The sequence below is a fragment of the Chaetomium strumarium genome (assembly GCF_033439665.1).
Source record: "Chaetomium strumarium strain CBS 333.67 chromosome Unknown B0T15scaffold_3, whole genome shotgun sequence".
Lineage (NCBI taxonomy): Eukaryota > Fungi > Ascomycota > Sordariomycetes > Sordariales > Chaetomiaceae > Chaetomium > Chaetomium strumarium.
Window position 1 is genome coordinate 2,810,228 of NW_026944431.1, and position 21,730 is coordinate 2,831,957.

The 21,730-nt window shown below is 59.1% G+C and overlaps 8 protein-coding genes across 8 annotated transcripts; 4 read left to right on the top strand and 4 right to left on the bottom strand.

The window, feature by feature from the left end:
- Window positions 1-75: 75 nt before the first annotated feature.
- B0T15DRAFT_393719 (flavoprotein-like protein) lies at window positions 76-687 on the bottom strand (the record flags this gene model as incomplete). Its single annotated transcript, XM_062864698.1, has 1 exon — window positions 76-687. One exon carries the CDS (start codon window positions 685-687, stop codon window positions 76-78), a length of 612 nt encoding a protein of 203 aa, XP_062722933.1.
- A 579-nt stretch (window positions 688-1,266) lies between these two features.
- B0T15DRAFT_566738 (MFS multidrug resistance transporter) lies at window positions 1,267-3,144 on the top strand. Its single transcript, XM_062870707.1, has 2 exons — window positions 1,267-1,664; window positions 1,731-3,144. The coding sequence occupies exons 1-2, from the start codon at window positions 1,331-1,333 to the stop codon at window positions 2,996-2,998; spliced, it is 1,602 nt and encodes a 533-aa protein (XP_062722934.1). The 5' UTR covers window positions 1,267-1,330; the 3' UTR covers window positions 2,999-3,144.
- A 559-nt stretch (window positions 3,145-3,703) lies between these two features.
- On the bottom strand, window positions 3,704-6,421 carry B0T15DRAFT_529461 (laccase 2). Its single transcript, XM_062869105.1, has 7 exons — window positions 6,347-6,421; window positions 5,833-6,269; window positions 5,684-5,759; window positions 5,414-5,583; window positions 4,903-5,328; window positions 4,746-4,819; window positions 3,704-4,644 (listed from the first exon to the last, which is right to left on the bottom strand). The coding sequence occupies exons 2-7, from the start codon at window positions 6,049-6,051 to the stop codon at window positions 3,810-3,812; spliced, it is 1,800 nt and encodes a 599-aa protein (XP_062722935.1). The 5' UTR covers window positions 6,052-6,269; window positions 6,347-6,421; the 3' UTR covers window positions 3,704-3,809.
- B0T15DRAFT_553598 (FAD binding domain-containing protein) lies at window positions 6,374-8,551 on the top strand. Its single transcript, XM_062870325.1, has 6 exons — window positions 6,374-7,585; window positions 7,679-7,734; window positions 7,813-7,861; window positions 7,923-8,112; window positions 8,191-8,288; window positions 8,349-8,551. Exons 1-6 carry the CDS (start codon window positions 6,678-6,680, stop codon window positions 8,434-8,436), a joined length of 1,389 nt encoding a protein of 462 aa, XP_062722936.1. The 5' UTR covers window positions 6,374-6,677; the 3' UTR covers window positions 8,437-8,551.
- A 391-nt stretch (window positions 8,552-8,942) lies between these two features.
- Window positions 8,943-9,680, bottom strand: B0T15DRAFT_553608 (glutathione-s-transferase; the record flags this gene model as incomplete). Its single annotated transcript, XM_062870326.1, has 2 exons — window positions 8,943-9,392; window positions 9,462-9,680. 2 exons carry the CDS (start codon window positions 9,678-9,680, stop codon window positions 8,943-8,945), a joined length of 669 nt encoding a protein of 222 aa, XP_062722937.1.
- Window positions 9,681-10,222: 542 nt separating this feature from the next.
- On the top strand, window positions 10,223-11,250 carry B0T15DRAFT_574010 (uncharacterized protein; the record flags this gene model as incomplete). Its single annotated transcript, XM_062870943.1, has 3 exons — window positions 10,223-10,272; window positions 10,355-10,820; window positions 10,900-11,250. 3 exons carry the CDS (start codon window positions 10,223-10,225, stop codon window positions 11,248-11,250), a joined length of 867 nt encoding a protein of 288 aa, XP_062722938.1.
- Window positions 11,251-11,862: 612 nt separating this feature from the next.
- B0T15DRAFT_492657 (uncharacterized protein) lies at window positions 11,863-13,134 on the bottom strand (the record flags this gene model as incomplete). Its single annotated transcript, XM_062866871.1, has 1 exon — window positions 11,863-13,134. One exon carries the CDS (start codon window positions 13,132-13,134, stop codon window positions 11,863-11,865), a length of 1,272 nt encoding a protein of 423 aa, XP_062722939.1.
- A 470-nt stretch (window positions 13,135-13,604) lies between these two features.
- B0T15DRAFT_553623 (polyketide synthase) lies at window positions 13,605-21,338 on the top strand. The gene is made up of 5 exons (XM_062870327.1): window positions 13,605-15,608; window positions 15,682-15,963; window positions 16,058-16,086; window positions 16,158-19,746; window positions 19,927-21,338. Exons 1-5 carry the CDS (start codon window positions 13,836-13,838, stop codon window positions 21,052-21,054), a joined length of 6,801 nt encoding a protein of 2,266 aa, XP_062722940.1. The 5' UTR covers window positions 13,605-13,835; the 3' UTR covers window positions 21,055-21,338.
- The last annotated feature ends 392 nt before the right edge of the window (window positions 21,339-21,730 follow it).

The following is a 21,730-nucleotide window of genomic DNA, read 5'->3' on the forward strand; positions in this document are numbered from 1 at the left end:
AACTATAGGCACTGCGAGTCCCCCGACAACGGCGCTGTAAAGAGTGCCTACCTTAGTTCTGTTCAAGAGCTACTCCTACTCCTCTGCCAGGCAGCGTTGCGACAGCTGCTCAGCCATGGCCCTGATAGTCCTGTCAGCACCATCTTCCAGCCACAACGCTCGAGCAGCCGACCCGACGGCACCCGGGTCCGTTTCGGCCTTCACTATGCGCAGCGCTACCTTCGGCTCGACTACGCCGCCCATGCGCAGACCCGCGAGGATGGTGACGAGGTGCGCCGCGGCTTTCTCGCCGCCACGGTGGCCGTAGGTGACGATGCCTGCCGGCTTGCCCTTCCACTCGTGGAACAGGTAGTCGAGCGCGTTCTTGAGGCTTGCGGGGACCGACCAGTTGTACTGTGGCGTGACGAAGACAAAGGCATCGAAGCGGCGCACTGTCGTCGACCAGTCTCGCGAATGAGCGTGCACATAGTGCGGCGTTGGGTCCCCGGCAGGAAGGTGGCCTGGTACGGCGGGCTCATCGTAGAGCGGTAGATGCTGGTCCGCAAGGTCGATGAGTTCCAACCTGACCGTTCCGTCCGCCGCTTGGGGGACGGTCTCCATGATGTCCAGAACATACTTGGCCACCGACGGGTTGATGCGGTTGGGCCGGGTACTGCAGACAATAACGCCAATGGCTTTTTGAGCCATGGTTGATGGTGAATTTGGCGTGCTTCGAGTTGTCGGAAGACGGCAGAAAGCGCAAAGGCCAATGCACCAGGCTGATGGGATTCTGAAATGTCGTAGATCGTTTATTCCGTGGCTCAAGGCTTGCGAGCTTCGAAAAAGGACCGCCTGATGGAAAACATGTGACGCGTCTTGGCAGGTCGTTGGGGAGCGTTCAAAGATCGACGGATTCCAGACGCCAACAAGGCGATGCCAAGCCTTTCAAATCCTGGGGTTTGGGTGCCCCACTTGATGCCGGAAGGAGTAACCGAATTACTGGAAGGAGTAATCGAGCCTTCCAGCTTGTGCTCGGGTAAAAGCAAACAACTTACACGGTACGGATGTAGATTTCCACGCAATCCTATGTTGATTGGGAGATTCAATGATTCGTGAATTCTCTCTTCTCGGTTCCATCTTGTTTTGGTTCATCATCAAGATATTGCTCCATCATTTGATCGTTGGATCTGTTTACTGGAAATCTCGTGGTTTGACGTTTTGACCGATACCTGGTAATAAACCACCAAAATCTGCTGGGCTTGGGCAGTCTGTCCTGCCTAAATAAATCTGTAAGGCTGATCAGCCAGCTCCACATTTTCTGTTGAAACCACAGCTTCAGAATTAACGGCTTATGCATCGCCATACAGATCTTTTTCAGAAATCGCTGATCACAAGCCTGCTGAGCGACACCGAGAGCGCTGCCATGGGACTGGCGACGGAACCGGGCATGGTGGCAGCGTCTCCAGCAGCTGGATCGGGCCAAGTCTTGGTCGCTAGTAAACCAGATGCAGAGCACAGTAACTTCGTGACGTCCAGTCGCGCCAAAGACTATCTCCGTCTTGGAATTCCTGCGATCGCCAGAACAAGCAATCCCCGCGACTATCCGCGGTCGCTCAAGCATGTGGTCACCTCCATGGTCGCAGCATGCGGCCTTGCGACACCGCTTGGGAGCAACATCTTCCTGCGTTAGTCGGACAATGTCTCTTGCTGCTACTCCGTACGATTGTTCGCTAATTTTGAGAGGTGGACAGCTGTAATTGCACCCGCAGCCAGGGACTTCGACACCACGCCCACGGTCATGAACCTCTCCATCTCCTTCTACTGCCTGGCCGTGGCCATTACGCCGATGTGGTGGGCCGTGCTGTCGGAGCACCAGGGTAGCCGCCGGACCTACGTGCTGACCTTTTTCTTTTTCATCGTCTTCAATGTCGCCTCCGCTCTCAGCGTCTCGCCGGCCATGTTCATTTCCATGCGTCTCCTGGCCGGCGCCGCCTCGGCACCCGTCCAGGCCCTAGGCGCGGCTACCGTGGCGCACCTGTGGGAGCTTGAGGAGCGTGGCCGCGCCATGGGCATCTTCCTTCTAGGTTCTATGTGCGGCAATGTTTTCGGGCCCATCCTCGGCGGCGCGCTCGGCCAGCGCTGGGGCTGGCGGAGCACACAGTGGTTTATGGTCATCTACGGAGCCGTCGTCTGGTTCGCCATCTTGTTCTTCGTACCGGAGACATCGAATGTTACGATGCGCTCGGAGAAGACGGAAGCGCCTCGTACTGGGAAGGTGACGGTCGGAAGACGGGTCCGCGCAGTCCTCTCTGCGCTGGCCAAGCCAGCCGGCCTCCTGAAGCTTCTCCGGTTCCCACCCGTCCTGATCACGGTCTTCTACACAGGAGTCGCGTTCGCAGCCTACTACGTTGTCATGATCGTCATCCAGGCCACCTTCTCCGCCCCGCCGTACTCGTACTCCCCGCTCATCGTCGGCCTCCTCTACATGCCCAACGCGCTCGGCAACGTTCTGGCAGCGACTCTCGGGGGGCGCTGGACAGATCGCATTATGCGCCGCAAGGCCGCGGCGGCGGGGCGGCCACGGCCTCGTCCCCAGGACGCCCTGGGTCTCAACGCCTGGCTGGCCGCGCTGGTCTACCCGGCGGCAGTCCTGGTCGCCGGGTGGACTTCGTGGGCCCACCCGCGCGTGCCCGCGGTGCCGCTGATCGCCAACTTCTTCTTTGCTATGGGCAACATGATGATGCAAAACATCACGACCGTGACGCTGACCGAGTTCGTCCCCGGGCGGGCCGCTGCGGGCGTCGCGCTGGCCAACCTGGTGCGCAACACGCTCGGAGCGGCCGCGAGCGTCGCGGCGCAGCCTCTTCTCGACGCCATCGGTGTTGGCTGGCTGTCTACCATCGTCGCGCTCCTTTGCGGCGCGAGCGCCGCCTGCATCTGGCTTCTCCAGCGGAACGCTGTGAGGTGGGCCGACGAGATGAAGGAGAAGATGGCACCGCAGCCGCCACCGCCACGCTAATCGCTGTATCTCCCCTTTGGGCCCAGAATATTTGGCCTGTTCTAGAGAGAAGTTTTGCCGTAAAGCCTTCAGCTTCATAAATCAGATCTAATGCTGGGCTACCTTAGTTGCGCATGTGTTCTGTAAATGGCTCTTATGTATTGTACACGTACAACACACTAGTATGTAACGTATTCGATGTGTGAAGTTGTATCGCTACCCAATCTGACTACCACCGGTGGTGTGTTATTCGTTGGTATCTTGCATAGATGTTCCTCTAACTTGGGTGGCGGTTATTGTAGGGGTGCTTGTCGAGATGAGTACTCTCCGCTGCTCAAGCCGGCCAACTGATGATCTACACCATCTGAACCTGGCTGGTATGCAAGCGTTCTTTGTCCAATACCAGAGACCTAACGTTAAGGTACTAGAGCAAGGTAACTAGTCGTACTTGTAGTGTTTCGAAACTAATTGCACCGTCACCGTCACCGCATACCAGGCGCTACGTACCTTTTCCACTCCACAGACAGCACCTCCGCGTTGTTAGATTACATACCTTAGTAATACCTATGAGGTATGGACTGAGACAGGCAAGTTGATGCAAGAAACCATCGGAGAACTCCTTCTCCTGTCTTTCAACCAACCCTCCCAAAACTTACCTCTCCCAATCTCACCAGAAGGCACTAGGACGGGCACTTGAGAACGGTAGGCATTGTACCATGAGAATTAGGTACATGCTTTACGACCGTAAAGTCAGGTAGGGTTAGGTTATTGTATTGTACACAAGAATCCTGAAAATGATTCTTAAATGATTATTCGTTAGTTAATGTCTTTTTCAAATCCCAGCATCCTCCTGCACGATCGCATCCCCATGATTCGATAACCACCGCTCCCACTCGCCACACAGCTGCCTCATCCCCGCCACCTGTCCCCCCGCGGACAAGTCCATGTCTCCCGGGCGCTCCAGCATCTGCAGCCCCAGCGCCTCGCTCGAGTGCCACGCGATGTGGCAGTGCAGCAGCCAGGTCCCCGGGTTATTCGTCTTGTAGGCGAGCACCATGTAGCCGCGCGCGGGCCACGTGGCTGTGTCCCGTCGCCGGGGGTTGGCGAGCTGCAGCTGTGGCGCTGTATTGTTATGGTTGTTGTTGTTGTTGTTGTTGTTGGAGGAGGAGGAGGAGGAGGAGGAGGTGAAGTTACCGGGGCCGGTGGCAAGCACGTAGAAGTCGTGCCCGTGTAGGTGCATCGGGTGCGAGCGGTTGCGGTTGGAGATGTCGTTGAAGGCGATGTAGACCCATCCGCTGGCCGTGGCGGGCGTGCGGTAGACCATGTAATCCGCCGGGAAGGCGGTCTTGTCGGCGTCGGCCAGGAGGAGGTTGGTGGGCGCCGAGAAGTTCGCCCACAGGTAGGTGCCGTTCAGCGTCCAGAGGAAGCCCTTCGGATCAGGGAGCGTCACGTCGTCGAGGTAGAAGACGTCCGTGCTTAGCGGCGGGCCGACGTCCAGCTTGAGCCAGGGGACAAGGTTCTCGGCGTCCTCGTCGCCGCAGTTATCCGGGTAGTCGACGGCCGGGTTGGTGGTGTTGGGATCGGCCGTCGAAGTGCTGTCGTACCGGATGATTCCCAGCGTGTTGTTTACGGCGTCGTTGGGACAGCACGACGTCTGCCAAATTGCTCTTCAAGCATGGGGAGGAACGACGCATGCCTCTCAATCAGCTCATGCCGCTCTGGAACCGGGGTACACCGTGGGCACTAGCAATAGCGACAGCTACGGTACCTTAACCAATAGTCACCCACTGGGCGGTTTGCCTGAACGATAACGTCGTACCGTTGCCCCATCGTAATAGCAATCTGGATGGAACTGATCAGCTTGCGAGGTACTATAGACAAAGTCCGAGTTTTGAAGAGAGGCAAGAGTAAGGAACTGAGCCTACATTATCCGTGACGTAAGGCTCAATGGGCACTAGGTCGGCCGCTATGACGGTCAGATTGTGGTCGTCAATGGAAAAACGGAAGTTGGAGTAGAGGCCAGTGTTGATGATTCTCATGCGGTAACGTTTTCCTTGCTGGAAGGACCACTCGGCGCGTGTTCCGTTGCCTATGCAGTTCTTGTCATCCGGGTCAGCACTACTAGTACAGTCAAAGACGTTCTTGCCGTTGATTAGGGCGTTGGCGAGAGGCGGCGGCCCGCTTGGAAGCCGAGAATACCACCACATGGCGAACGGAGATACATGGCTCCAATCCTGGAGCACAACGGTACCGAGATCCTCGTCATAGTTGGCCGTGGCAGGGCCGTGGATCACGATTGGTCCCTGCAGACCGACCGAGTACTGCATGCTAAAGTGAGAATGATACCACGTCTGCCCGGCGCCAAACGGTCAGCTCGGACTAATCGACTTCCGTGGGGGACACGGATGGGGGGGGGGGGGGGGGGGGGCCACTTGCCGTTCCGTACTGCTCGGCCCGCCACCTGTAAGTGAAGGTACCGCCCGGGGGAATGGGGCACTGCGAAACGCCGGGGACGCCGTCCATGCCATAGTTGTTCCGCATCCGAATTCCGTGCCAGTGGATGGACGTGCCGTTGTTCTCAAGCAGGTTCGTTACGTGGACCACGACTGAAGATTACCAAAAGCGAGTGAGCTGTGGCTCGCCGGCTCCTTTTTCTTCCTAGATGGAAAAGAAGGTGAGAAGGTGGAAAAAGGGGCTACTGTGTACCTTGGTCGCCCCAGTCAACTTCAATAGTTGGCCCCGGAATTGACCGATTGACTACGATAACAGGCTGTTCGTACCCCTGAAAGGTGTTGACGCAGTGTCAGCAGTTCAGTCGGCGGGCAGTGGTCCACGGTAGGAAGCTGTAGTCTGACATCAGGAGCCATTGTCACATTCTCTACCACAAACCAAAACTCTCTTGTCACTCCCGTGTCCGGCACCACCTCGTAGTAGTTGGTATCGATGGAGTAGTTGCCCCAGCAGCGCCGAGTATCGGCGCTGTGAGCACATGGCGGCTCCTCTTGGGCGACGACAGCGGCGGCAACGATGGCGTAAAGCCACGCGGCTTGGCGAACAGCGGAAATAGCTTTCATGATTACTGTTTGGGAAATCGCGGGATGGACGCAGCTCGCTGAACAGAGTAAGGTGTGGCTGAATGGAAGTAGCTGTGCCGCCGCCGTGCGGCCTCATCTTGCAGAGTACATACCTTAAGTTCGCTTTATCTTGTGCAACATCGTGGAGCAATTCCCTCACCGCCGCAGATCTTGATCACGTTTCATCTGCCCTTGTATCTCATTGCTGTACTCGGCCTCTGTTACTGGCTTAGTCATGGACTTACTCCTTTCGGAAAGTCACGCCAGTACCACCTCAGTAAGAATGGCAGCTTACTGTACCTGCATCGTCCCCAAGGGGAAAGAAAGGATAATCAGATTCGTTCATGATTGCAACCAGACACGGCCTGCCGCGCCCTCGGACGGAAAAATACTCTCCCGGCCGGCGGGGAGGAGAGATAGGTGTCGGTGGCCAAGAGACCTGCTGAGTAGCCTTGTAGGAACATTGGGCTATGGTGTTGATGTGACCTAAATGTAAACACAAAGACACTGCCCAGCGTATCTACTTCCCTATCTTGACCTGCCCAGGTATCTCGACTCGCGGGCTTGTCTATCCGTATTTTCTACCACACCTAGTAAGGAAGAGATTCAGGACGACATCTCCCATCATGGGTTCCCACACCCCCGCTGCAGACCAACAACAACTACACCTGGTGATCATCGGCGGCGGCATCGCTGGCCTCTCCGCCGCCATCGCCACCACGCTCGCGGGCCATCGCTGCACCGTGCTCGAGAAGGCGCCCGACTTCGCCGAGGTTGGCGCGGGCCTGCAGCTCACGCCGAACGGCACGCGGCTGCTCGCCGCCTGGGGCGTCCTCGATCACATCGCCCCGGCCGCGATTGCGGACCCGCAAACTCTGACGGTGCGGCGCTTCGACGGCGCGCGGGTGCTGGCCTGCGAGGCGCAATGGGCTGCCGACATGCAGCAGCGCTATGGCGCGCCCTTCTGGGATGTCCACCGCGCCGACCTGCAGGCGGCCATGCTGGCGCGCGCGAGGGAGCTGGGCGTGTGCATCCGCTCGGGGGCCGAGGTCACGGGCATCGACTTTGCGAGGGCTGTCGTGACCGTGATAGCGACAGCGACGGTGGCAGGTGGGGGCGCGCCAGGGGCCCGCGAAGACGAGGCTCGGGAGGAGGAGGAGGAGGAAAAGGAGGAGCAAGTGTGTGGCGATGTGGTGCTGGCTGCCGATGGGCTCTGGTCGCGGGCGCGGGCCCTGTTCTTGCTGCAGGAGAGCTCGGATCATCCTGTGACTCCGCTGCCTACAGGCGACATTGCATATCGGATTGTTCTCAAGCGCGAAGACCTCGCCGGGGACACTGAGCTGGAAGAGTTGGTTGGCCGCCCGCAGGTAAATTTCTGGGTCGGCGCTGGCGCGCATGTCGTGGGATATTCGCTGCGTGCCGGCAACGAGTTCAACCTTGTGCTCCTGTGCCCCGATGACCTGCCGCCGGGCTGCTCGAGGGCTCCGGCCAATATGGATGAGATGAAGGCACGGTTCCGCGGCTGGGATCCAATGTGAGTGGCTTGGCAAAAGAGGTCTTTCCACGCCTGGCCTGGGTTGGCTGTTGCCTTATATTACCGTGATCTGGCTAATCAGCTATCTTTCAGTCTTACGAGGTTTCTGGACCGGGTCAAAGCCGTCGAGAAGTGGAGGTTGATGCACTGTAAGCACTCTTGTATACCTAGTCAGCCTACTTGGGATGTACCGCGTATGCTGACCTCCCTTCGCCTGTCATTATTAGTCTCGTCTCTGAAGAGGTGGAATGACGGAGGTGGTCGGTTCACCATGGCGTGAGCACCCGACCGGCATTGACTATTTCGACACTAGAATACCTACTGACTCTCTTCCCAGTGGTGACGCATGCCACCCCATGCTTCCATATCTTGCACAGGGTGCAAACTCGGCCATCGAAGATGGCGGGGTGCTGGGCCGGTTGCTGGGATCTGCCAAGACGCGGGCCGATGTCCCTCTTGTGCTGGAGCTTTATCAAGCCCTGCGTAAAGCACGGGTTGAGGAGATCGCAAAGCAGGCGCTTAAACAGGTGCGTTCCCCAAATATGCGGCGGTGGGGAAGAGAGAAGGTTGGCGGGCCTGGCGTTAGGCTAACCAGAATTCTGCAGAGATTCTTCTTCCACCTTCCTGATGGACCCTGGCAGGTGGATAGAGATCGAGTCTTGACGGGCGAGCAGTCTTTGCGCGGGGAAAGCCCAAGCCGATGGTAAGACAGAAACCACCGAAACACATTCTGCCGCTGTGCCACTGACCAGATGCGACATAGGTCTTGCCCGATTGTTCAGCCGTGGCTGTATGGGTACGACGCTATTGCTGAGGCGGATGAAGCTGTAAGAGGGACGCGTTTGGCGTAGTTGACGAGAGATAGAGTTCTGTAACTGCTGTTATTACCACAAACTAAAGTACTAACTATGCTAAAAGAAGGTTTACACCTCCGAAATTACATCCGTACTCAGTACCTACCTAGTATGTTTAACGGATAGCAAATCGATACAGACGAGATAAAGGGGCAAGAAACTCCTCTAGAGACACTCTTATAAGGTTCTTGGACTCTTTAATTTATCTCCTTCATCTTTACTTTTCTTTGGCAGATTGAAATTGGTTGTTAAGCGTCTCATACATTTCCATACCAGCCCGTTTTTTTGAGTGTAAACTTCAAATCCTCGGCCCGTGATTTTTATCTTACGTCTAACCCCGTTACTGTTCCATTCACCGTCATCCATGTTAGGTATGGTATTGTTGGGACATCGACGGCATGTGAAGCGCTAAGGGAAGGTATTCTACAATACCTCACGCCTAACATGGATTTTACACAAATCAAATTCAAGTCGCGCAATATCAACTCCCAGAACCTGAGCTGTTACTTCAACAGAGCCTCCTTCGCAGCCACAATCTTCTTCACCGATGACTGTTCCTTCATCCTTTCCAGCCAAGCAGCAAAATGCGGGTACTCGACAGCCGGGTCGTACCCAGGCACAAACAGAGACAGCATCAGGTAGTGCGGAACAAACGCCAAGTCCGCATACGACATCTTGGGGCCGAGGAGGAACGGGTCCTTGCGGCGTTGGAGCTGGCCATCCAGCACACCCACGACGCGTTGTATCTCCTTGGTGAAAAATTCATTCGCTGCAACCAGGGCATCCGGGGCGTAGGTACGATTCAGCCAGATCTTGTACCCACACGCCGGTCCCTGCGCAGACATCTGCAGATGCAGCCAGGACCGTGCCAGCCACTTCTCCTGGGGAGATTCGGGAGTGAGCTTTCCATCCACGTCGTACTGGTCGACCAAGTACTCGATGATGGCGCCGCTCTGCAAAGCAGAAATCAGCAACGCCTGGCAAGTTTTCGTCTTCGCATCTGGCGCGCTTGAGCAGCTCACCTCGAAAAGAACAATTTCCTGGTTGGGATCCTCCAGTACAGGAAGCTTGCCATTCGGGTTTAGCAATATGTAGGGTTCGACTTTGGTGTCCTCAAACTCCACATATTCCGAGAAATATGGGATGGCAAGCTCCTCAAGAATCACGGCAACCTTCCACGGGTTGGGTCCACGCTTGTGCGAGTACAGCTTCAGCGGCTTTAGATGCACGATCGAGCCCATCGTGCCGGTCTCAGCTCTCAAACAGTGCTGATCGTGGTTGGGAGGTAGCCGAGTACTAGTAGGTAGTACGTACACGCGGTATCCGAAATTCCGAATTCGTCGTTTTAGCTAAGCCCGCGTAAAGCCAATAGCGGTCGGAAAGGAGGGTAATAAGTAGGTAGATACCTTACTAAGTAGTCAGTTGGCTAGCGGAGCCGGTGCCGGTCGCTACGGTCGAGTATCCGCACCCCGTAGGTCCCCGTTTGCGCATACTCCTCCTTTTCCCCTTTTGGAAGCGGAGCTTCTAGGGTCGATGAGTGGAGGTCGCCATACGGCATACCAATCTTGTGCGACAACTCATCCAGAAGGGGCAAGTGGAGACACATGCCCCGGGACGTAAACCGGGCGTCCCGGTACCCGATGATGGTGTGAGCGCCGACGCAACCCTGCATATACCTACGGCGATGACCTTCTGGCGGCCGTCGATTCGCGGCAGGTCGCTCACTCCAGATCGATCGCGCTCTCATCACCTCTTGCGCTTGGTGGCTGGTACCTCGGTAACCATGGGCTTCGTACCAATCACCATCTCGGCGGGTCAAAACCCCCTGGTGCAGTGCGTACTATCCTATACCATGCAAACTGCTGCAAGACGGAGGGTCGCTAACAGTAGCCCGTCATATCTCGCGACCGGGCAGGTTTGACGGCAAGATCAAGACACACTTTCTCCAGCCGCCAGCGGGAACAGCGTTCCAAATCCTACAGACATACCAGCCGCTTGCCAAAGGCGACACAAGCGGCGTGTACCGCGGCCCTCCGCCGCACTTCCACGTGCACCAGACGGAGCGGTTTCGCGTTCTTAAGGGCCGCATCGGCGTCGAGATCAACGAGCAGGCCATAATCCTCCGTCCCGGTGACGAGGTTGCCGTCTGCCCCGCGGGGAACATCCACCGCTTCTTCCTCGATGTCGACGACTACGTCAATTCCGAGGGCGGAGGTGAAGAGGATGGTGACTGGGATGGCGAAAGCATCCTGATGGTCAACGCAACGGACAGCGGCAAGGACTTCGTTCTGGACCGCATCTTCCTCGAGAACTGGTACGGGGTGCGCGCCGACAGCTTCAAGTACTACAACAATAAGATCGACTTCATCCAGCAGTGTGCAGTAAGTCTGTCTCTCGGGCCCCCGCCCTGTCAACTCTTCCAAGGCTCTCGCTAACAGTAGCAATGCGACACCGGCCCAGACCTTTGACGGCGGCGACCACTACCTCCCATTCCCGGCCACACTGCCCGAGTGGGTACCCAAGCCGTGGTCCGTCTGGATCCGCACGCTGCTGGGTTACTGGATGACGGTGCTGATCGGCCGGTGGATCGGCGGCCTGCTCGGCTACCAGCCCTTCTACCGCGAGTACACCACCGACTGGGAGCTGGCCGTAGCGAAGATGCAGGGCACCTGGTTCTACCGCAAGAACGTGCAGACGGCCTACCGCGCCGCCTCCAGCTGGGCCAAGCTGCAGCAGATGGAGCCGTGGAGCGACGAGGGCGCCGCGCGGATGGGGCTGGACAAGGCCAACGGGAACTTGAGGAAGACTTGACTGAAACGTTACCTGAACGGGTTGAATGAAGGCATCCGAAGCATAGCGCAGCCAGTAAGGGGTTACGTGAGGGTTAGCATTTCCCTCCTGCACGTAAGGTACGCTGGTTCCAGCCTGGCCGCTGTGGCTGAGCTTTCCGTCCTTACAAACAATAGCAAGATTGAAGACATGCACCACCGTGTTTCTGTGCAAATCGAACGACAACAGCAATGACGATAACTGCTTGGTATTGTTTAAGACTTTAAGTGAGGTAGGTACCTTACTGACTACGATGGATGTGGGAGTCGTCTGGGAGAGGAAGAATGTTACCTCTGTACAGGGCTAGGGCTTACCCCTGTATTTAGCGTGTTTGGCTGCATCTGGCCAGCTGGCTGCATGCGGGGTTTTCTCCCAACAATACCGAACACCACAGAATTCATCACCGTTGTCCTGCCCAGTCCAACAGGTAGATTGATCCCACAAGTTCTCATAAACCTTGCACTACCTTAAGTACCGCGTCCCGGGAGACGAGGCTCAAGTCACCCAAGAAAAAAGTCCTTGGACGCACAACACCCCACTCACAATGTGCGATCTATTTCGGGAAGGCGGAATTGCCCCCCTAAATTCCAACGGCTACGGATCCGTGCAGTTGACAATTCCCCAAAGTTCGTTTCTTAGCGCCACCATTGTTCCCCTCACCTGCGCGGTCAACCTCGCTGTCGGCGTCGCGTCGTCTAGTATGCCCTCTTCCGGACTGGCATAGCAACCACCACCACCACCACCACCACCACCACCGCTGCTGACGGACATGCCCACCGCCGCCGCTGCCTCCGCCGTCAAGAGATGATGATCCCATGTGCGCTGCAGCCTCGCGAGGCCACGTCCCACCTCAGCGAGCTCGCCGAGCAGGAACCCGGCAATCATCGTGCGGTTTGTCTGGCCGCCGGCGGGGGGCGTGTGCCCGCCGATTGTTACTGCTGGCAGGATACTCTCATGAGCATCTGAAGCAGCATCGCGGCGGCTGTCGTCCGTCGTCGGGGGAGTGCTAGTAGTACTAGTAAACAGTCCCCGTGAGAAGCGCCGGTACGAGTGCACGGCCTCGGCGCAGATGAGCAGCAGCAGCACGGCGACGGCGCCGTCGGAGGCCGCGCACGCGCAGTCCAGGATGGCGTGCGCCTGCCGCATGGCTGCCGCTGCGCTGAGGTAGTACGGCAGAGCAGGACTGGCGCTCGTGCTCGTGCTCGTCATTCCGAGGCTTGCACTACCGTTGGGCGAGATCGTGGTGGTGTGGCCGCCCCCTTGGCAGTTGCAGCTGCTGGCGATGCTAGTGCTGGATCGCGCATGGGAAATGCTGCGGAGGGCCGACAGCGCGACGGCCGCACAGCTGGTATAGGATGAGGATGACGCCTGCCATGAGACGCTGGCGGAGGTGTCGCAGCTGAAGCTGGCGGAAGAGGAGGCCGTGACGGCGGTGGTGGATGTGGTTGGGGAGCTGTCTCCAGGGGTAGACCACCCGGGGTCGTGCATTGGGACATCCCATAGTACTGGCGTGTCGAAGGGCTGCTGCCACAATGGTTCGACGGGCGAATCGAAGGATGTTGGGAAGAGATTGTCCGTGTCGACGGCGAGCGTTAGGTGAGCCACCGTGTTCTGGTCTCGAAACGAGAAGCTTTTGACGGCCGTGGCCTTGCGCTCGGGTGGCTCCGATAGCTGGGGCCCACTTGTTGGCGGCGATGGAAGCGGAACCGTGCCCGTGCCTGGCCTTCCGAGCCTCCTGCATGGGCTGTAGTGACAGTCGACACCCCGGTGAAGGCAGCGCTTGCAGCTTGGTTGCCCGCGGTTGCATTTCACCTTGGACTGCGCGCATCTGTCGCAAGCATCTCGGCGCTTGACGGGGTCTCTCATGGTAAACGGAATTTGGCACACCTTGTTGTCTGAACGAGCCGCTGCAGCATGCACGACAATACGAGACACACATGACGCGGAGGCAAGCTCGGCGGTCCGAAGTCCGGGCCATGCGGGTCTTGTACGGAACCCGTCGGAGACGCATCGGCTACAAGGTGGGACGTCGGACGTGGGGCCACGCAGATAGGGTCGACGTATGCGTATACTGCTCCCTGCACGGGGCCGAAAACAGAAAAGCATCAAGATTGTTTCGTTGGTGACTGAGGTAGCACTGACAGCTTACTGTACGCAGACCAACAAAAGGGGACAATCCCCTTTTGGACGACTTCTAAAAGGGGATTAAAAGTCTCACCTCGGACTCCGACGACCGAAGCCCAAACCTACTAGTCTTGGCGTGGCGATACCACAGTGGCAGCCGGCTACGAACTCCAAGTCCCACGAGATGCGGTAGCAAATAGATGGTGAAGCTCTGTCTGGTTATGCTATAACTACTACCTACTGCCGGTACTACTGTTCTGTTGGTGGCACTGTACATCACGCATAAGGCCAGCTGATCATCACCAAACGAGACAAGCAGTACAGTAGTACCACGTGGGACAAGTGATCACAAACAGCGAAGGCCTGGAACTACCACCACGCATCAGGCCACTTGTCTCTGACTCTCTGCCAGTACCCGTTATCCCGGCCACTCACAGAAGAAAATGCCTAATCCAGCCTTTTTGCCCGTCTTTGCCGGGCTCGGCTCTGAGGCCCTGTTCTCGGCCGAGGCACTCGACAGAGCAGCACAGGACGCTTTGGTGCCCGAGTGTGCGGTACTCCTGCGGGCATGCCACGAGGCCTTTGTCACACAGGTTACGCAGGCCGTGGACAGCCAGCTGATCGGGCCCGATGTCATTCGCCTAGCCGACTTTACCTCGCCCTCGGCTCTAGTGCGCCCGCCGCCACGCTATTGCCGCCACAACGTGCTCATGCAGCACGTCACGCTCTACCTGCAACAGGTCCTGCGCCATCTCGCATCTGCACCTTCACGCGAGCCCGGAAAGCTTGTCGCGGCCGCGGGCTTCTGTGTCGGCCTCCTCCCGGCCGCAGCCTTGGCGACGGCAGGGGCGTCGTCCGATTCGTCCCTGGCGTTGATCTCGCGCGCACTCGATTTCTTCCGGGTTGCGCTCTGGGTCGGCATCCACAGCGAGTGCCACCGCAGGACGGCAGTAGCGCGCGAGGTCGACCTAGATACTCCCCGGTCCTGCAGCTACGTCGTCGACGGGCTCTCGCCCGATGCAGCCTCTCAGCTCCTCCCCGAGGGCGGACATGTCTTTCTCTCCGCCGTGTTATCTCCGACGCGCGTGGTGTTGAGCGGGATTCCGTCCGAACTCGCCAGCTTCGTCTCGCACAAGCTGCCGCAAAGCTGCCGTGCGCGGCCAACGCAAGTCTTCAGCCTCTACCATGACAGCCGCCTCAGCCACTTACGGCATCGGGTCTTTGATGACGTCGGCAAGTACGAGGATGGTCTACTGCAGACCGAGATCCGACTCGCCGCCCCGCTCCTGTCGGCGTCTACGGGGGAGCCCCTTGCCCTCCCGAGCCCGTCCCAGGTCGGAGACTTGGTGGCCGCCATCCTAGACGAGGTTTTCCTCCAGCCGGTTGACTGGGTGGCCGTACAGGCCTCGATCGCCTCGCTCGCGGGGTCTCAGTCAGACCCGAGGAGTGAGACCTGCCCGGTCCACATTCTGAACTACGGACCTGGTGTGGGCATGTCACATAAAGCAAGTTCCGCACTGCCGGACAATGTTGACATTATTGACGCGTCGCTGCTGGCAGTGGCTGCCGGCGCTGTCTCTAAGGAGGACATCGCCATTGTTGGCATGGCCGTGGACCTGCCCGGGGCCGCCGACTGCGACACGCTTTGGGAAGGCCTGATGCAAGGGACCAACACCTGCACTGAGATACCAGCGTCGCGGTTTGATGTTCAGCAGTATTCAGGCGACGGCCACAACCAGCAAGCACGGAAACGCGGCGGGCGGGTGCTCAATGCCAGGCATGGCAACTTCCTCGAGAACCCGTTCCTCTTCGACGCCGAGCTGTTTGACATATCCCGACGCGAGGCCAAGTCCATGGACCCGCAACAGCGCATCCTTCTCCATACGGCCTACCGCGCGCTGGAGGATGCCGGCTACGTGCCCGACTCGTCGCCGTCCTTCTGCCGAGACACGTTCGGCTGTTGGGTTGGCAACGCCACGCTGGACTATGTCGACAACATGCGTGACGACATCGACGTCTACTACAGTCCTGGGACCCTCCGTGCCTTCCTCAGCGCCCGGATATCGTACGTCTTTGGTTGGAGCGGGCCATCCATCACCTTGGACACGGCCTGCTCCTCCTCGATTGTCGCCTTGCACCAAGCCGCCAGGGCTATCATGGCGGGCGAATGCAGAGCCGCTCTGGTCGGTGCTGCCAACACAATCACAAGCCCCGATGTAAGTCACTTACAGAGCTATTAGCCGAAAAGGTCTAGGACGCGTGCTGATGCAACCTGCCCCCTCCATCTAGATGTATCTTGGCCTGGACAGAGCCCACTTCTTGAGTCCGTCGGGGCAGTGCAAGGCCTTTGACGCCTCTGCCGACGGCTACTGCCGCGCCGAGGGCTGTGGGGTGTTTGTCATCAAGAAGCTGTCCGATGCCATCGCCGAGGGGGACCGCATCCACGCGGTCATCAAGGCGGTCGAGATCAACCACAGCGGAAACGCGCATTCCATCACACATCCACATGTTCCCACGCAGGAGGCATTGTTCACCCGCATGTTTCAAAAGGCCAGGATCGATCCTCGTGAGGTGAGTAGAGCAGACACACAAACGCGCACACCTTGACATTGCCTGCGGCGTTAAAGCCGTAAGGGGCTAACCTCTTTTTTACTTTGGTTCCTAGGTTTCCGCAGTAGAACTTCATGGTACAGGGTAAGCATACAGCCATATCCGTCTTGTTTGATGCCGGTTCGATGGGGTCCTAATCATGCCACCCACTCCAGAACCCAAGCGGGCGACCCCAACGAAGTCGAGAGCGTGCGACGCGTGCTCTGCGCCGGGCGTGACGCGCGCAAGCAACCGCTGCACCTGACGTCCATCAAGGCCAACATCGGCCACGCCGAGGCCGCCTCGGGCATGGCGGGACTGGCCAAGCTGGTGCTGATGCTGCGGCATGGCCGCATCCCGCCGCAGGTGTCGCTGCACACGCTGAACCCGCGCATCCGCCAGCTCGGAAGCGACGGCGCCGTGATCGTGACCGATCGCCAGGGCGCCGAGTGGCCGCGCACGGCACCCGGCAGGCCGCGCCTCGCCATGCTCAACAACTTTGGCGCTGCCGGGTCCAACGCCGCCGTGCTCGTCGCCGAGCACATTGACTCCAAGGCTATACCACTACGGACGCCAGCAACAACGCTTGTTTGTGGCTTTTCAGCTAAGAGTGAGCGCGCCATCGCCGCTCTGCAGCGGGAACTGGCTGCCCGTTTGGCGGAAGCGGCTGCTGAGGCTCAGGGGCCTCGGTTTAGTCTCGGCGACGTCTGCGCGACCTTGACGTCGCGCAGGCAGGTGTATGACTGGCGCGTCACTGTGACCGCGAGCTCGGTTGGTGAGCTGGCCGAGAAGATCCGCACGGCCGCGCCACGCCGGGTGGTGCGTGGTGGGGGCCCGTGGACGAGACCTGAGGCCGTTTTCGTCTTCTCCGGCCAGGGCTCGCAGTATCTGGGCATGGGACGGGAGCTCATGGCGACCTACAGCGAGTTTGCCGAAACGGTGCTGCAGTGCGACTGCTGGCTTGTCGAGAACGGGTACCCCGGCTGCCGTGCGGTCATAGAGGCCAGCAGCGAAAGCCCAGCGGAGACGCAGCAACCGAACGCTTCTTCCCGCTGGCAGGCGTTCCAGTCCGCACTCTTTGTGCTAGAGGTGGCCCTGGCGCGGCTCCTCATCTCCTGGGGCATCGCGCCCATCGCGGTGGTGGGCCACAGTCTGGGAGAGTACGCCGCTCTGGTAACCGCTGGCGTCGTGGATCTGTTCGACGGGCTCAAGCTCGTTGCTCACCGCGCGTCGCTGATGATGCAGCACTGCGAGGTCGGCCACACTTCGATGCTCGCCGTTAACTGCAGCGCCGACGCAATGGAGGCTCTCCTGCGCGGTGATGATGACCGCTTTGCTGGTGTGGAGGTTGCGTGCCGTAACAGCGAGACGGACTGCGTCGTGGGGGGCCCCGTGCCGGTGCTGTCGGGGCTGAAGACCCATCTCGGCGAGACGCGCGGCATCAAGAGCAAGCTGCTCGATGTGCCGCTGGCCTTCCACACGCAAGCCATGGACCCCATGATGGCCGAATTCCGTGCCTTTGCCGCCCGTGAAGCAGGCCTATCCCTATCCGCTCCCACCGTCCCCGTCGTGTCCAACGTGCTGGGCCGGACGGTGCGTCCCGGCGAGAAGGACGTCTTTTCCGCCGGCTACTTTGCCGACCACTGCCGCAACGCGGTCGCCTTCGACGACGGGATCAAGGACTTCCTCGCGGGTCTTGATGCCAGCGCAGCTGCTCTGAGGTTCATCGAGGTGGGGCCGCATTCCTCCATCCTGCCGATGCTGCGCCCGCGTGCTCTTCGGGCTGCTGCCAGTACCGCCGCTGGGGCGCGGGATCCAGAGCTCCTCCCCGTCCTGACCAAGGCTTCGACACCCGACGAGACCGTCTCCCGGCTTCTACGCCATTTCTACGAAACCGGCGGGGATGGCATCAACTGGAGGAAAGTCTTCATGCGCCGTGGGAAGACGCCTCGTCGGCTGCCCGTCGACCTACCCACCATGCCCTTTTTCAAGGAGGAGTTCTACACGCCGTACCGCGAGTCAAGGGTTGCTGTTCAAGAGGAGGTCCCGGAACCGACACTCGTGGCAAACAGCTTCGCTGCCCGAGCCATCCAACGGTTGCCTCCCGGCTCCGGCGACGGCCAGGCTGTGTACGACACGCCAGCCTCGCTGCTCAAGGACTTCATCGCCGGCCATCTCGTCTGCGACCAGGCGCTCTGTCCAGCCTCGGTGTACCACGAGATGGCTCTTGCCGCGCTTGCTGACACCGAGTCTGGAGCAGCAGCAGGATCCTGGTCGCTTACCAAGATCAAGTACCTGGCGTCGTTCGTATACCGCGAGGATCAGGGAGGCTCGGAACAAGTCCTCAGGGTGGTACTTTCGAGGAAGAACACGCATCCGGACGGCTACGAGTTCACCATCCTCTCATACAGCGCCTCGTCCGATCCCGACACCAGCAGCACAACGCACTGCCGTGGCATCGTCAGGCGCAACACGCAGGACTCGCTGAAGCTCAAGTACCCGCGGCTCTGGGCATCCGCCAAGGGTAGGATGAGCGTCCTTCTGGACCACCCTTCCTCAGACGCACTTTTGCAGGTTTTTTCCCGAAGCGCCATGTACGACAAGATCTTCCCGCGCGTCGTCACCTACTCCGAGCCATACCAGATGGTCCGGTCAATCCACGTCAACGACACGAGGGGAGAGGCCTTTGCAGCGTGCGAGTATCCCAAGCCGCGGCTGGGAAGCGACGGCGCCATCCCCGCCGCCAACGCCATCTTCATGGACGTGCTCCTGCATGTTGCCGGGTTTGTTGCCAACCTGCGTGTGGCAAACGACATCATGGGCATCTGCACCGAAGTGGGTGCTGCCACCGTTCTCCGAGCGCCCGAAGGCGGCGCTACCGGGGCGCCGTTTGAGATTTTCTGCTCGACGTTCGAGATGTCTGGCCAGGAGGGTGGCGTTGGAAGTGCTCTCACGATCGCCGAGGCGTACGCGATGGACGCCCACGGCCTTCTCGCCGTCTTCAAGGGCATGGTGTTCCAGCACGTCAGCATGGCACGTATTCGCCTGGCTCTCGGCGTGAAACAACCCGTCAAGCAGCAGCACCAGCGTGCTGTTGCGGCCTCTGTCGACAACAACCCAAAGCCCGCCCCCAGCCGAGGACATCCCTCGATTTCCACTTCCACCATAGCGAGCCCACCACCAGTCTCTCCCGCGGTTGTCGACGTCCGGGACCTGGTCGCCAAGGCGTGCGGTCTCGGATCCGGAAGCACGCTGGCGGCCGACTCGGCCCTCGATGCGATCGGCGTCGACTCGCTGCTGATGATCGAGCTCCACTCGGACCTCTCGTCCGTCATGAGCGTCAGCATTCCGCACGACGCCTTGGCCGAGTGCGCCACCGTCGGCGACATCGAGTCCCTCGTCTCGTCTCTCCGGTACACGAGCGGTAATGCTACTACTACTACTGCACGCTCGGCCTTCCCGGACAGTGCAGCAGACTCGGTGTCGTCAGCCAGCTCGAGCACCACCGCCAGCCCGTGCACACCCGACACCACTAGTAGTACGCCCGGAACGGGCGGCGCCCAGGCGGCCAGCATGACCGAGATCATCGCTAACGTCTGCGGCGCCGACCCGCGGACCATCTCGCCGGACTCGGAGCTCAGGTCCCTGGGGATCGACTCGCTCATGACGTTGGAGCTCGAGGACACGCTGCGAGCGACCTATGGAGTGGACATCTCGTCCTTGGGCGTGCAGCACTGCCGTACTGTGGCCGACGTTGCGAAGCTGGTACGTGATGATCGATCGGGCTAGGACCGGTAGGTACTAGTACCTACACTTTACTTCCAAACTGTTACCGCCTGTTGCCAAGTACGTATGTACATGCCTGAGTTCCAACGCGGCGTGGTTCGCGCAGGATCAGGGTGCTACATTATTAACTGGAAATACTGACGAGAGAACCATTGCTAGATCGGCCGCCCCAGTAGCGGCAACGGCCCACTTGCAAGACAGGTCTCTGCGGCCCTTGCCCGGCTCGTGCCACATGTGGAAGAGGACGATCCCACCTCTTTACCCCCCTTCCTCTCCGAAGAAGAACGAAACGCAATTCCACACATCTCCCGTCTCCTACACCTCACCGAAGAGCCGGAGCTCATCCAATCCCCGCCGCGCAACCAGCCCCCAGCCGCGCCAATCTTCCTCATCCACGACGGCAGCGGCATTTGCACGCACTACCGTCGCCTCCGCCCGCTCCACCGCCCCGTCTTCGCCCTGCACGACCCCAGATTCCTACTGCCTTTGGAAAGCAACAACAACATCATGAACAACAACAACAGCAGCAGCAGCAGCCCCTGGCCAGACCTACCAACCATGGCGACACACTACGCAGACCTCATCTCCTCCTCCTTCTCTTCCTCCCAAGCACAACAACAGCAACCATGCATCCTCGGCGGCTGGTCCTTCGGTGGCGTGGTCGCCTTCGAGGCGGCACGCACCCTGCTCGCGCGCGGCGACCGTCCCGTCGCGGGCGTAGTCCTGATCGACGCCCCGCCGCCGGTCCGACACGTGCCCCTCTCGGAGGGGATCATCCGCGCCGTTACTACTACCGAGTCGTCGAGGAGCAGCAATGCGACCGCGACGGCGATGCGGAAACTCATCCACCGGTCCTTCTCCCGCTGCGCCTCGCTGCTCGGCGCTTTCTGTGCTGCCCTAGGTACTACTACTGCTACTACTACCGGGGCAGAGGAGCTACGTGACCATGACCCGCGCCCCATCCCGCGCGTAATTGTGCTGCGCGCCAAGGAGGGGTGGGTGCCGCCGGCGGGGTATTTTTCTTCTTCTCCTGTTTTTCCTGGAGAGAAAGAGAAGGAATACGAGAACGCCTGGCTCCAAGACCGACGGGACCCGGGTCTCACGACGCGCGGATGGGAGGAGGTGACGGGCCAGGCGGTGGTGCGGTGTATCGATATCCCCGGGGACCATTTCTCTGTGTTTGATAAGGCGAATGTCGGGGAGGTGTCGGCCGCGGTGGGGAGGGCTTGCCAGGAGTTGTTGGACCTTGGGGGGGCTGCACGTCCAGTGTCAAGAGTAAGGTCGTAGTACGGCACTTCCATGTTTGTTGTTGGCGGAACGCACAACCTGTGAACGCTTGGAGAGCTTTTCATAATGGCCTAGACGGGACACACTTTGTCGAATCCTTGAACGAGGTCTTCAGTCGTCCAGGGCGGTTATCAACATAGAGACCTGAAAGGCTGAAATGGTAATGGACTCTACAGGCTTCGTTCAGTTCGTCGTTCAGGGCATTTGGGAGACAAAGGGGGTTTCCCATATGTAACCCTAGTTAGGAACCTGGAAAATTTCCTATTTTTATCACATATTTTTCACGTTTTTATCATTCGTCACCGGTCAGTCCCTCACCACGGTTGCCTACCGTACGTAATTGTTTGCCTGCATGCCCGACAAACGCATCCCGCGGTCCATGCGTGCCTACCCACCTTACAACTCTCCCTTGCTCTCTTTTCTGCGTCTCCCGAATGCCCTCGATCTACGCAATACGCTGGCTGGGAACCGGTGGCGCACGTGGCCCGCGTCTCATTCTCAGCTTCCATTTTCGCCAAGTTCTCCATCTAATAAGGCAACACAACGACCGTGGCACCACAACTCAGGCAGTTCTCTGACCTGAGCTATCTGGCAGAGACCTACGGCAGCAGCCACGAAGATTTTCTCTACACCGAGTTCAACGTGATGGACGAGGACGACGTATTTTACTATGGCC

Excerpts from the sequence above, each read along its gene's own strand:
- B0T15DRAFT_566738 (XM_062870707.1), top strand. The coding sequence starts at position 1,331 with ATGCATCGCCATACAGATCTTTTTCAGAAATCGCTGATCACAAGCCTG. Across the intron at positions 1,665-1,730 it reads TGGGAGCAACATCTTCCTGC|CTGTAATTGCACCCGCAGCC; the intron begins GTTAGTCGGACA and ends AGAGGTGGACAG.
- B0T15DRAFT_529461 (XM_062869105.1), bottom strand. The coding sequence starts at position 6,051 with ATGAAAGCTATTTCCGCTGTTCGCCAAGCCGCGTGGCTTTACGCCATC. Across the intron at positions 5,329-5,413 it reads GGGCCGAGCAGTACGGAACG|ACGTGGTATCATTCTCACTT; the intron begins GCAAGTGGCCCC and ends GGCGCCGGGCAG. Across the intron at positions 4,645-4,745 it reads GTGGGTGACTATTGGTTAAG|AGCAATTTGGCAGACGTCGT; the intron begins GTACCGTAGCTG and ends CCATGCTTGAAG.
- B0T15DRAFT_553598 (XM_062870325.1), top strand. The coding sequence starts at position 6,678 with ATGGGTTCCCACACCCCCGCTGCAGACCAACAACAACTACACCTGGTG. Across the intron at positions 7,735-7,812 it reads GAAGTGGAGGTTGATGCACT|TCTCGTCTCTGAAGAGGTGG; the intron begins GTAAGCACTCTT and ends TGTCATTATTAG. Across the intron at positions 7,862-7,922 it reads GGTGGTCGGTTCACCATGGC|TGGTGACGCATGCCACCCCA; the intron begins GTGAGCACCCGA and ends CTCTCTTCCCAG.
- B0T15DRAFT_553623 (XM_062870327.1), top strand. The coding sequence starts at position 13,836 with ATGCCTAATCCAGCCTTTTTGCCCGTCTTTGCCGGGCTCGGCTCTGAG. Across the intron at positions 15,964-16,057 it reads CCAGGATCGATCCTCGTGAG|GTTTCCGCAGTAGAACTTCA; the intron begins GTGAGTAGAGCA and ends TTTGGTTCCTAG. Across the intron at positions 19,747-19,926 it reads TGGCCGACGTTGCGAAGCTG|ATCGGCCGCCCCAGTAGCGG; the intron begins GTACGTGATGAT and ends AACCATTGCTAG.